We start from the raw sequence: 13,667 nt of genomic DNA on the forward strand, positions 1-13,667 counted from the left end.
TTCAAGTAAACATGCAGTTAGTTGATCGGAGTGGGTGTCTTTTTGATTTCAGAGGAAGAACTAAGCACATACTTAAATCTCTTCTTACAAAACTGATGTATCATAGAAGCGCTTACCTTTGTTTGGATCATGCCCAATTTTTTTATTTTAAAAATTCTGCTTAATTGATGTTACTGTACAATATCTTTGTGTTGGAACGTTTTATTAAATCCTTTTATTCTGTTAGATCAAAATTAGTGTTTTCCACTGTGTATTATTAGCATAATCCCCAGTTAATTAAACCACTGTGTAACATAAGGAGTTCCTTTAGTGAAGGAGATCAAAGACATTTAACCATAATAATGCTCATCTAAACTTGTTTATAAAGCAGCACAGAGATTTGCATATTTCTACAATAAAGCTGCTTCAGTTATCTTGCCTAAGATGGTTCATTCTTAAGTTTCACCCAGACAGAGCCATTCAGGTGTGCTGAAATAGTGCACCCAGCACCTGCAAATCACTTAGGGGCTGTCCAACCCTTGGTATTTTTCTTTTCTGATTTTCTTTTGTGTTTGCATGCATCTTTCCATCCACCAACATCATTTTCTTTTTCCAAATTTGTTTCTCATGGGGCATACATTTCAATCTCCGTGTATAAGCCTGAGTTCCCAGTCTATGAATGAACGTAAAGTCTTCTAAATGAATAATTGAAAACATACACAGTTTTTAGAAACAACTGGTTAATTTTGTTTACATGTGACTGTTTATTTGACATTTGGTGACTATGGGTTACACGTATTCTCATGTTGCCGATATTCAGCTTTAATACAATGTATTTATGTTCATTTTTGTTCTCATTTATCTCCCTTTGTGGGGAGGGTATCTCCTCCGCCCTGATTCTGTTTTTGTCCTCCCAGCTTTCTTGTCCCAGACAGCTATGAAATAAACTACATAGAGTGTTACAGGACTGGATTTCATAGTGGTGGTCATTGTTGCCGCATCTGTTAGGATCTTTCTGCACTCGTGTAGGACCCTGGTAGAGACACATGCCTGACTGACTGGCATGTTCTCTCCCTCCTGGTCAATCGTTTGGGAGCTTCAAAAGCTTTCTTCAGTCCAAACATCACAGCAACTGACACCAAAAGGCATTAGCACGCTTAGGATCTTGCAGAGTATTGGCGGTTTGTGTAACAGACTCAATAGCTCAGCATGTTGGCTAAACTACGTTTATTTACATATAATACACTCGGAGCATTCTGACTTAGCTCCTTCCTCTTTCTCATCAGACAGCAAAGAGAAAAAGAACAAAGAACAGTAGTCCCACTTCACGGAACACAGTAACAAAAAACGTCCTGTCTCCGTCACTTCCCACTCTGTGGAATGAAAACATACACCGTCATGTGATAGACAACAATCTCATGACTGCAAACACGGAGCAAGAATCCTAACATCCTCCCCCAATTCATGAACCGTGTTGTAGTCATCATTGTAACTGAAACAAACATACAGATGGCATACACATAGTATACCCCTGCATCACCCGTTCCACCCTTGGAACTACCTGCAACTAGACTGGCCTTGGGCCTTACCATCTTGCACTTCTGACTAGTCTTGGCATCATAGCTTTCCTGACTATCAAGAATTTTCACACCTGGCTAGTGGCTCGACACAGGTCTTGGAACCCAAAGTCTTGGGTTGCTTTCTCATGACTATCTTCCGGTCTTCTCTCCACAGGTTGATAAAGATGTCCAGTCCCTACATGAACAACCTCATAATTCTTGGAGGGATGCTCTCCTATGCATCGATATTCCTTTTTGGCCTTGATGGATCTTTTGTCTCCGAAAAGACGTTTGAGACGCTTTGTACCGTAAGTCACTCTGAAACTTTTTAACAGTGATTCTGTTGTTCATGCTTTGCATGACACAAGGCATCCCACGTACTGTAGTCTGGTTTTGGTACTGTTACTTGCAGAAAATAGGCTTTCGGTCTTGGGGGGAAACTGGTTTCTTTTTGAGTCAGTCCAGCCACAATACTGAGAAATATGGAGCACTTGCATGAGTTTTCACTGAATGTTGAAACTCACAGTTTTGAAGTTTAGGTGTGGTATTTAGGGAGGGAAGGATTCTATGTGAAGAATATGGCGATCAGGTGTTTTCTCCAAGAAACGTTTCTGTGCAGCAATGATCTAAGTCAGGCATGTCCAAAGTCTGTTTTTGGTGCCTAATCCGGCCCGCCAGACAGTTTAATCTGGCTCCTGTGGCAGTTTATTTCCTGGGTTAAACTCCTAAAAAAACCTCAACAACTTCAATTCTAAGAAAAAACCCTCAACAACATTGGGGTAAAATCATTAAAAAAGCTCAACTTCAATCCTTTCAATAACTTTGGTCGGCCCTCACGGCCCTTAACGTCATCAAATCTGGCCCTCTTTGAAAAAAGTTTGGACACCCCTGATCTAAGCAATCTCACATTCTTCTCAAACTTTCTCATATTGAGGAAGGGAAGTTGGTTAAACATTTGATTGAGCAGAAAGCTGATGTGACCCTGACAAGCTTGGCTTCAGACTTTTGTTTTCTGACCCCTTTCAACCGTGGCCTAGTTTCAGGATGTGTGCGAATATAATGGGCCCAGAGATATAAGAAGTTCAGGGTATGTCTTTATCTCCATGTCCTTTCTCCTAGTCCTCTCACTGGCTTGATATGGTAGATCAATGCATTTTGGTGAAAATCTGGAGTATGACTCCATTGTGTGACTAACGTATGTTGTTGGGTAAATCTGTCTTATTAAGATAAGCCACCATTAAGACCAAATATAATTGCTGCATTTTGAAATTTGAATACTTTACAGTAACCAGTGTCTAATTAAGGACAACTGGTCAATTCAATATTACTAATATATTGTACATAAACCTACAGTCGAAAGAGGAAATGGCTGACAGCTTGAAAATTCAGCCACAAGACTAGCTTTTTAAGTTTCAAATAACTCTTTGTCAGAGTCTTAAGAAGTAATGACTCTTCTCCTTTTTATGAATCTAAAAGCCAGCTAAAAGCCAGTCTCTAGCACTAATCAGAACTCATGGGTCCCTTGTAAGAAGAGACAGCAGAAGTAAAGAAAAATGTGATTTCAGCAAAGTTGAGGAATGGAGAATTTGCTAAATATAGAATCAAAGTTGAGCCATATCACCTAGTAGTTGTGGGGCATGGTTTCTTCCCACACCAAAATAATGTCTTGAAACTTTTCACTTTCTCTAAGTAAACTGGGAGTCCTTTTATGGTGGGGGTGACTTTGCCTGAGGAATGTTTCCTAAGTTACTTATGGGGTGGGGAGGGAATCCTGGAAGATATGAGTATATCATAGGCCATACATAATCTAGGGACTTGAGTGATCAGGAACAAAGTGGAGGAGGGAAAATGAAGGGCATCATTTAAAAGCATGGGAAATATGAGAAGACTGTCTAATATTCAGTCCATGGCTCCTCTGTTAGTATATATTAGCAAACTATGCTTGAATTTAATGTATACATATGCCTTAAGTATCTTTTTATAAAACCTTTCAAACCAATTCGGTGGGGGCAAATACATTAAGTGTTTAAAAGTTGGCACAGTTAAAGTGCCTACGAAATGCTAGCACCCAAATGCCAAAACAAAGCAATTGATGCCCTCAATGACCACAACCCTATACTCAGTGTGGCATGAAATTCCAAAAGGAACTGAGGACTCTACATATTCAAAAGAGGACACCTTCCTAACCATCAGGAGAATGTGGAAATATTAAGTATGCTTTATATTTGTGGGTAGGAGAGAGGAAATTAGATATCATATATTCATATAATATAATTTGTGGGCTTTAAATATGGCACACTGTGGATTAATGGTTTTTATAACTTCTAGTTTGGGTGCATAGTTAAATGGTAGCTGCTGAATACCCAATTTGCATTCTCTTGCTTTTGGGTAAGATAAAGGGTAAAGGGACCCCTGATCATTAGGTCCAGTCGTGGCCGACTCTGGGGTTGCAGCACTCATCTCACTTTATTGGCCGAGGGAGCTGGCGTACAGCTTCCGGGTCATGTGGCCAGCATGACTAAGCTGCTTCTGGTGAACCAGAGCAGCGCACGGAAACGCCGTTTACCTTCCTGCTGGAGTGGTACCTATTTATCTACTTGCACTTTGATGTGCTTTCGAACTGCTAGGTTAGCAGGAGCAGGGACCGAGCAACGGGAGCTCACCTCGTCGCAGGGATTCGAACCGCCGACCTTCTGATCGGCAAGTCCTAGGCTCTGTGGTTTAACCCACAGAGCCACCCACGTCCCTTTTGCTTTTGGGTAATGGTCATTTTTCTTAACTTTAATCTTACTTCTGCACTTGAAGGAGGAGTTCTTGTTGTTTTTTGAGGGGGGAGAGGGTTGCTGTTGATTATACATGAATGACACTTGATATACCTGCCTTTGCAAAGCAATGTCTGTTGAGATATTTGGTCATATTATGACTTTCTCAGCTGAAAACGCGCTGCGCAGCTAGGATTATAATGGCAATCATTATAACAAGACGACTTGGTTTCTTTGTACAGCTCTTCCGCTGTTTGAACAGCACAATACAAAACATTTAACATTCCGCAGAAGACACAGCCCAACCACTAAAATCTTATTTGGCTTTTGAGCATATCTTTGCAGTTATAAGTACTAGAAGCTTGTTCTTTTCTTTTCTCTTTTGAGTTGAAACTTGAGATCCCCAGGAAGCTCAATTCTGTGCTCTTTCTACAGCTCTGGAAAACAGCAGTATGCCCACAACAATGCTTATTTGTTTGTCTTTGTCCTCTACTGTATCATGCTTAGCCTCACATCCTTCATAAATAAGGATTCAGTGGTTATTGTTGTTGTTTTTTTAAAATAATTTTTATTAACCGGCCAATCACATCAAATCAAATCACATCACATAAATTCCGAATTACAAAGCCGAATTTTAAATTTTGTTGAGGGAACCCATATTTCAAGATCCGAAGGGGGATTCTGATCGTCTTCTTGCTACTGCGTTAATGTCCAAATCAGTCCAAACAAAGTTCATAATTCTATCCAGACTTACCTTGCTGTTTCCACATCACATCTTGTTCATATATTTTCTCTTTTTTCTTTATGATCTCTTCTGATAGTCTCCTTAAGCCGATAAACACCAATAATAATCCTGTGTGAATTTTTCCGTTCTTCCAGTCCTCAAATCGAGATGGTTTCCATATATCATCGCCTTCATAAATAACAGCGCTCTTTCCATCATTAATTACAGAACTGTCGTTCTTAAGTCCCACTGAGGAGTTTCATCCACAATATAAAAACAGCTCTATTTCTCTATTTCTCCTCTCAGACTTAAGTCCTCCGACAGAACTTCCCAATATGGCGACAGTATTTTTAACTGCGTCACTCCAAAGCCCTTATACATTCCACGCTCTTCTTAAAACATGCTCTGGTTCAAAAGTTTATCTCCACACAGCCTTAAAAAGGATTCAGTGGTTATTGTTAATATATTCTGTCTTGGATTATAAACTTTAAGGCTGCTGTTGGGTAATCAATTTAACTATATACATTACAGCAGGCATGCGTTAAGGAGAAGAGCCTGCTCATCTTGAATGGTCATCCGTTGAATTCCCAATAAAACTCTTTTTGCTTCCTTGCCATCACTGGGGCCTACCTTTGAGTTGATGGTTCTTGCATTGTGCAAGCTTCCTTTGCACCAGTCAGACAGAGCCTCATTTGGGGTGGAGGGAATGAAGTAGCTTTGTGAATTAAACAGGGTTTACTGCTGCAACAAGAACCAGAGATGGAATTGTAGTATTACCCATCTTTTGTGTGTGTCTTCTGCCCTGCTGCTACTTCCCCTCAACTCAGGAGGCTCTTGTGTTCAAGGGATGATATACTGGGAAATTACAACATGTTTCCTTCTAAGCAACCCCAATGCTATCATGTGAAGATCGGTGTTTTAATTCTGTCTTAAGGGTCTGATATAATTCAAGGAAAAAGAGACAGATGTTCATTCAACCTGGCATGGCAATGACCAATCTAAAGCATCTATCCTCATGATGAAGAGAACTTTCTCTTCTAGTTGAAAAAGTAGCTGCTGCCATGGAGCCACCATGTGCTGCATATATGCCGTTGAGTGCTCACTCAGGAGCAACTTATGCTTGAGGCAGATAAGGAGACAACCAAATTTTCATGGCTTATTTAATCCTGTTGGGTTTAGGAATGGTCTTTGAGTACGTTTCTGAGCACAATTCAAAGGGTCAGTGCTGACCTTTAAAGCCCTAAACGACCTTAACCCAGTATACTGTACCTGAAGGAGCGTCTCCACCCCCATCATTCACTGAGGTCCAGCGCCGAGGGCCTTCTGGCAGTTCCCTCACTGCGAGAAGTGAGGTTACAGGGAACCAGGCAGAGGTCCTTCTCTGTAGTGGTGCTCACTCTGTGGAACGCCCTCCCATCAGATGTCAAGGAAATAAACAACTATCTGACTTTTAGAAGACATCTGAAGGCAGCCCTGTTTAGGGAAGTTTTTAATGTTTAAAGTTTTATTTATTTAATGTTTTGTTGAAAGCCTCCCAGAGTGACTGGGAGCCAGATGGGCAGGGTAGAAATATCATCATCATCATCATCATCATCATCATTATGTGTACACAGTTTGACATTTTGCTGTGTTACTGCAAATGCTTATATCCTCACTATCACCAACTCACCAGTTTGTAATGCAATCTACTCTTAGGCCATGTGTCAAAAACATGGCAGATTCTGGAAGGAATGACAAGGCTGATTCAACAGGCAAATGTCCCAAATCCAGTATCTCAACACACTGCTGTAATTGAGCCTTTAACTGGATGCAGGGTTATAGCTTTGGAGTAAGAAGAGATTTCTAAATAGGATACTGTTTTCAAAATCATCGGATTGAACTGAAGTTGCCAAATAACAGAGCACCCAGTCAAACTCTAGTTGCATCCAGTTAGTCATTCTTAACAACCAGATGTCCCAGATGTGCATATCTCCTCTGAGGTTCACTCAATAAATTGTTTTCTTTCTTCCAATGATATTGTGATCATAACTTAGCATTATTATTAATAAGGAGCTCTGGTACGTGAGATGAAATTGATCTATTGAGGCTGCAGTCTACGTGCACTTACTTGGGAATAAGCCCCAATGAACAGAGTAGGCGACTTACTTTTGCAGGGAAACACGTTGGGGATGGTTTTGCTGTTTGTAAGGTTAAATATTGTTTCTGCCACATGACTTCCTGGCTTCTTTTCTTTTCCCCCACCCTCTTTAGGCACCGACTGTGATGTTTGGAATTCACTTCCAGACACTTTACAGTTACTTCAAGCACCAAGAAAGAAGCAGTGTTTTATAACCCCGAGCCTTAATTTTAATACAGTATTGTATTTTGCGATTACAATAGCATAGGCCAAATTCAAAGAGGAAAGAAATGTTGGGACTGTAAACACCTAAGTAAATCATGTAGAAATAAATATTTCAGCCAGGTTTAAAATACGTGGGTGCATAATGTTGGCTTTGGTGAAGACACCCCTTTCTCATGATTGAAGAGTTTGTTTTTATTAACCCAGTTAAGCTTGTGCTTATGTCTGACTCTTACTGTTTAATTCTAATATTTGTCTGATGCCTAGTTTTTCTACTTGGAACAATAGAGTTGTCTGTGGTGATCTGCCTTGTGAAAAGTGGAATACAAAAACTGCAGCATAAATGCTAATGATGCAGAGGTTTTTTGTGTGGTTTTTTTAAAACTGCATCATCAACATTGCCAGCTGAACACTCTGTCCCACATTCAAAATCTCTAGGACAAAAAAGGATACAATTTTTCATTGCTTTAGATTTCCGTCCTTCCTTTTTCTTCCCCTTCTCTCTCTCTCTCTCTCTCTCTCTCTCTCTCTCTCTCTCGTATAATTCTTCTTTACCACCATTTCATTTTATCTTTGTAAAGGCCTGCCATTTACAAATCTCTTTGAAATCAGTAGAAGTTGAGGGAGCGCTCGTATGCACCAAAAGCTGGTGCGAAGTAAGCAGGGTGTAAGTTAAGCCAGCGCACAGTTACACCAGATCCAAACCCCATTCAGCAGTGGGGCTGCTACTCCTAGTCTGCCTAAGCCTGGAAGAGGGAAAAGAAGTATTTAAAATAATGTTAGGTTGTCAGGTCACATGACATAGTTGAAGGGGCACCTAATCTCTGCTCTCTAGTCCTGCCCCACCACATCCCTGGAATGCTCCCTTCTGGGGAGTTACAGCAGCCTCAGCTTAGCTAGGATAAGCAAACGCTGGCTTAACTTTGACTGAGCTGAGATTGGGTTAGATAACACTGGGTTGTATACATTTCCTACAAAAGAGACACAAAACTTTTGATTCCTGAGTATGCTAAAGCTATCCAATATTAAATGGTTGAGTTGGAGTTCCAGGTTGCTCATCCTGGTGGATCTTGCCATAAGACTTCTCCTAAGGGTTTACACTTCTGCTCTTTTCATTTTAGTAACAGATAGGTAGCCGTGTTGGTCTGCCATAGTCAAAACAAAAAAAATTCCTTCCAGTAGCACCTTACCAAACTTAAAACCATGGAGAGACCTGGTCTGAACAAAGACATTGGATTCTTATCTCATTATACATGACAAAGCCATTTTTCACCTTCTCACCCCTTGCTTTTTCCTGTAAGACCAATTGCAGTCGTTAAGAGTCGTCAACAGGCTCATCACAGCTATCTGCCAATCACCCATTCCCACCACCCTTCTGAGTAATACCCCTCCCCACCTTCTTACTATATAGAAGGATCTGGCAACTTCTGTTTCAGTGTATCTGAAGAAGTGTGCATGCACACGAAAGCTCATACCAAGAACTAACTTAGTTGGTCTTTAAGGTGCTACTGGAAGGAAATTTTTTTTGTTTTCATTTTAGTAGAATATGTTGTTGTTGTTTAGTCATTTAGTCATGTCTGACTCTTCGTGACCCCCTGGACCAGAGCATGCCAGGCACTCCTGTCTTCCACTGCCTCCCGCAGTTTAGTCAAACTCATGCTGGTAGCTTCGAGAACACCGTCCAACCATCTCGTCCTCTGTTGTCCCCTTCTCCTTGTGCCCTCCATTTTTCCCAACATCAGGATCTTTTCCAGGGAGTCTTCTCTTCTCATGAGGTGGCCAAAGTATTGGAGCCTCAGCTTCACGATCTGTCCTTCCTGTGAGCACCCAGGGCTGATTTCCTTAAGAATGGAGAGGTTTGATCTTCTTGCAGTTCATGGGACTCTCAAGAGTCTCCTCCAGCACCATAATTCAAAAGCATCAATTCTTTGGCGATCAGCCTTCTTTATGGTCCAGTTCTCACTTCCATACATCACTACTGGGAAAACCATGGCTTTAACTATACGGACCTTTGTTGGCAAGGTGATGTCTCTGCTTTTTTGCTTTTTTTTTTTTAGTAGAACATAGGAACGCCCTAACCTTCCTCACTGGATTGTAACCCAACTCCTACTTTAAAAGATACATTTATTTATTACATTTTTATGCTCCTTGCCATGAATCTCAAAACATCCATTATTTCCTCTACGAGTTTGCAACTCTCATTACATTTGGTTCATGGTTGTTGTTTTTCTGCAGTCGTGAAAGTTTTTAGCCTTGTTTGAAAGGAGAGCTGCTGTTTTTCCTATTTTGGGACTGTGGGCTTGGTGCTTAAAACCCTAAACCTGATATAAAGGAGTTATTCTTCTTTCCCTTAGTCTAACCCTAATGTATAAAGTTTTGTTAATAAAGTCAGATATGGGGAGGCAAAAAACTGAATTTTTTTTATTTGTTTGTTTCAGGTCCGGACATGGATACTGACAGTGGGCTACACAACTGCATTTGGTGCAATGTTTGCAAAAACATGGAGAGTCCATGCAATATTCAAAAATGTAAAAATGAAGAAAAAGGTGAGTCTTTTTTTTAAAAAAACCATATTTTCCTTCTCTCCTCTAGCCTTTTAGCTGATGATAGAAACACTGTATTGAAAACCTAGTAGGTGCTTGCAGGATGTTTACATATTAAGAATTTCTATCATCTCAGACTAATAGCAAGACTGACAGCAAGATTCTGAGACCATACAGATCAAATATTTAATAGAGAGTGGAATATTTACAGAGAATATCTAAAAGAACGTTGTAAAAACCTAAAATCTTTGGCAGGCCTGGATTGACCTCTGCATGAAATAAGAGAATTTTACAAAATTAACACAACTGAACAACCTAGGAGAGATAAAGTAAAGTGTGCAGCTAAACAATGTAACTTAGGAATCACAATGGGGGGATTGGAAGTCTTGATGGAATTCGTTATGTGTGAGATTAATAATAATAAGAATAATTTATTACTTATACCCTGCCCATCTGGCTGGGTTTCCCCAGCCACTCTGGGCAGCTTCCAACAAGAGATTATTTTTTTTGTTTGTTTTATTTATTTTTTGGTAATGAGTGTTGATTTTGGATTGCCTTTTGTTGATTGTGTTGTATTGTTTTGTTTTGTTTTTAAAACCAATAAAGCATTAAAAAAAGAATTTCTATCTCTGTGTTGCCTGTTTTCTTACAGGTAACTGTGCTATGAAAGTTCATGGATTAGAAACTGTCATGTTGAGTGGCACTTAGCTTGGGGTAATAAGTATGATTTGGGGATGTTTTGTGATGGTGCTTTGATACTGTTCATCCCCCTAGGTCCTAGTGGAATATTGTAGGAACATTTGTTGTTCTGCTGCAGGTGCCCAGTCCAATGATGCTCCATAAAATTGGGATCAACTTGATATTATCAATATTATTGGCTGAATTCTGATATTTTATCTATATGTGTTCTGCCTTTGGGTTGATATCAATAGTTCAGTTCTTAGATGGAGAAGCCAGTTGTGTTATGTGCCACTGTAGTGCAGAGGTAGTTGGTTTGGATGTGATGTGCAATTGTGATAGATTCTGAATTTTAAATAACTTGTTCTGCCAGTATGGGTATAATATATGACTGCTGCTGTGCAGTTTGGTCCTGGGCATGTTGCCATTGTCCTCATTTTATGTAATCTAGCTGTCAGTCTACTCTGGGGCAAATCCTGATCTATGGATTGCCAACAGCCTTTGTCTCCTTTCATTTCACTTGTTGGCACTGCTTTTGTTGTCATGCATGGCACTGAGAAGATTTGGCCCTTAGCCAAAAAAGGAGGCTGTCAGTGTCCTTGCCAGGTCACAGGTTGAGGGACTGTAAATTCCATCTCTGGTGGGTGCTGGTAATGCAATGTGTTGAATTGCTAGAAGCAGCCAAAATTGTGGAAATTATAGAGAAGTGAGCAAGCATCATTTCCTGGCCTTCACGTAACATTCACCATATGCAAGTGGTTCACGTATGTCCAGGATTAAGTGTATATTGTTATGATGACATAGGATGTCCTACCACAGCAGAGGCATTTTCTGTTTGTTGTAATACATTTATTTCTTGTACATTCACATTGCACTGAGATTCCACATATCTAAAGGCTTTATCCGTCCAAGATCTACCAGGTGTTAAATGAAGAGTAGACTGCTAGTAAATTTGAATGCCTGATGTGTTACAAAAAGCTCAAGAAGCGCAGCAAGGAGAAACAGTTTCTTGCTGTTGCGTCCTGACAATACATAGGTTTGCTGGTTCAGACACAACGAGGCAGATGTTCACTCCAGCTGGATTGTGTGTGTGTGTGTGTGTGCGCGCGCAGTTCCCTGACTTTCTCAAGCAAGAACAAGTTTTGGAGTTTATGTGTGTAGTCTGCGGTTGTCCACCTGGTCCCTACTGCCCACTAGTGGGCGTTTCAGAATTCTAGGTGGGCGGTAGGGGGTTCTATGGCACAACCTGAATCCTCCTTCCTTCGAGCACTGGTGGGCGGTAAGGAAATTTTACCATCAAGAAAGATGCATTAGTGTGCAGTAGGTATAAAAAGGTTGGCTACCCCTGGTGTAGATCATTCTCCTTATGAAGAAAGAGTTGTTGTTGTTTAGTCGTGTCCAACTCTTCGTGACCCCATGGACCAGAGCCCCCCAGGCACTTCTGTTTTCCACTGCCTTCTGCAGTTTGGTCAAACTCATGCTGGTAGCTTCGAGAACACTATCCAACCATCTCGTCCTCTGTCGTCCCCTTCTCCTTGTGCCCTCCATCTTTCCCAACATCAGGGTCTTTTCCAGGGAGTCTTCTCTTCTCATGAGGTGGCCCAAGTATTGGAGCCTCAGCTTCATGAACTGTCCTTCCAGTGAGCATTCAGGGCTGATTTCCTTAAGAATGGATAGGTTTGATCTTCTTGCAGTCCGTGGGACTCTCAAGAGTCTCCTCCAGCACCATAATTCAAAAGAAAGAGTACTGTATTGTAAAACTTTCTGGTGTGGTTGTGTGTGTATCAGCTTCCGAGGTTCCCCTTCTAAGCTTACTCTTCTTTTAGTGTCTCACAGACATAGCCAGTCATCTCAAGTGGAAAGCTAGGTGCCTACATCCTGCTTCTTTCTCCTGGAATCAAGAGGGGAGGGGAGGCAAAGGGATATTCTCTTTAAATCTGCTATTCTACTTTCCCTCACCCTAGTCACCGAATTCACCGAAGTCACCGAAGTCACCTAGTCACCGAAGAACATGAGAAGGGCCCTCTTGCAATTCAGTGAATCACAGGGAGAAACAATCACAGGGATGGGAACCTGTGGTTTTCCAGATGTTGTTGAACTTCAACCTCTTTATCCTTCCCGGCTGTTGACTATGCTGGCTGGAGCTGATGAGATATGGGAGTCTATTATCATTTGGAGAGCCATAGGTTTGCCTTACCCGCTCTATTCCTGTTTTCCTTTAATGCTGAAGTTTTTAAAATGTGAAATTGTAATTGTAAGCTGCCCTAAGCCTTGGGAATGCATGGGATAGAACAGGGATGCCCTACCGGTCGATCACAATCTACTGGTCGATCATGGGGTGGATCGATCGCCAAAAAAGCTCAACAACTTTGGTCAATCCAGTGGGTAGACCAGTTTATTTATAGTGGGAGTAGATTGCTGTATCTTGAAAGTTGGATAGTGCCTGGGATAGAAGCATAAACAAAATTGGGATTCACCTGTTCTGTTACAGGTATCCCCATCAAACCTTGACCTATCTCGAGGCCTTCAAGATTGCTTTTCATAGAAACTACAGTTGCTGAGTGATCCTGGGTGCAGGTGGCGTTGTGGTCTAAACCACTGAGCCTCTTGGGCTTGCTGATTGGAAGGTCAGCTGTTTGAATCTGCATAGCTCCTGTTGCTGTGTCCCAGCTTCTGTCAACCTAGCAGTTCAAAAGCACACCGGTGCAAATAGATAAATAGGTACCCCTACAGTGGGAAGGTAAATGGTGTTTTCATTTGCTCTGGCTTCCGTCACAGTCCTCCGTGTACCAGTAGCGGTTTAGTCATGCTGGCCACATGACCCGGAAAGCTGTCTGTGGACAAACGCCAGCTCCCTCGGCCTGAAAAGCAAGATGAGTGCCGCACCCCATAGTCGCCTTTGACTGGACTTAACCATCCAGGGGCCTTTTCCTTTACCATTTTACCTGGGTGCACTCGCTGCATATGGACTGGAGGATATAGTGGCTCTGTGCAATAAGACTCCAGGATCGGTTTGCAGGAAGCAATCAATGGCATGAAACTAGGCATGGGGTTTGTAAGCAGCTGCCAGGACCTAGCAAAACA

General features: G+C 41.3%; 1 protein-coding gene across 2 annotated transcripts in view; it reads left to right on the plus strand.

The window, feature by feature from the left end:
* Positions 1-13,667, plus strand: part of GABBR2 (gamma-aminobutyric acid type B receptor subunit 2) — a 292,240-nt gene that overhangs the window by 190,061 nt on the left and 88,512 nt on the right. For both annotated transcript variants that reach the window (XR_013394045.1, XM_077933377.1), the window contains exons 11-12: positions 1,714-1,846; positions 9,801-9,908. Coding sequence is in view for 1 of the 2 variants with exons in the window: in XM_077933377.1 (XP_077789503.1) it covers positions 1,714-1,846; positions 9,801-9,908 (241 nt within the window). In the remaining variant the exon portion in view is untranslated. The remainder of the gene's footprint in view (positions 1-1,713; positions 1,847-9,800; positions 9,909-13,667) is intronic.

This window comes from Podarcis muralis, chromosome 8 (genome assembly GCF_964188315.1).
Source record: "Podarcis muralis chromosome 8, rPodMur119.hap1.1, whole genome shotgun sequence".
In the NCBI taxonomy this organism is placed as follows: Eukaryota; Metazoa; Chordata; class Lepidosauria; order Squamata; family Lacertidae; genus Podarcis; species Podarcis muralis.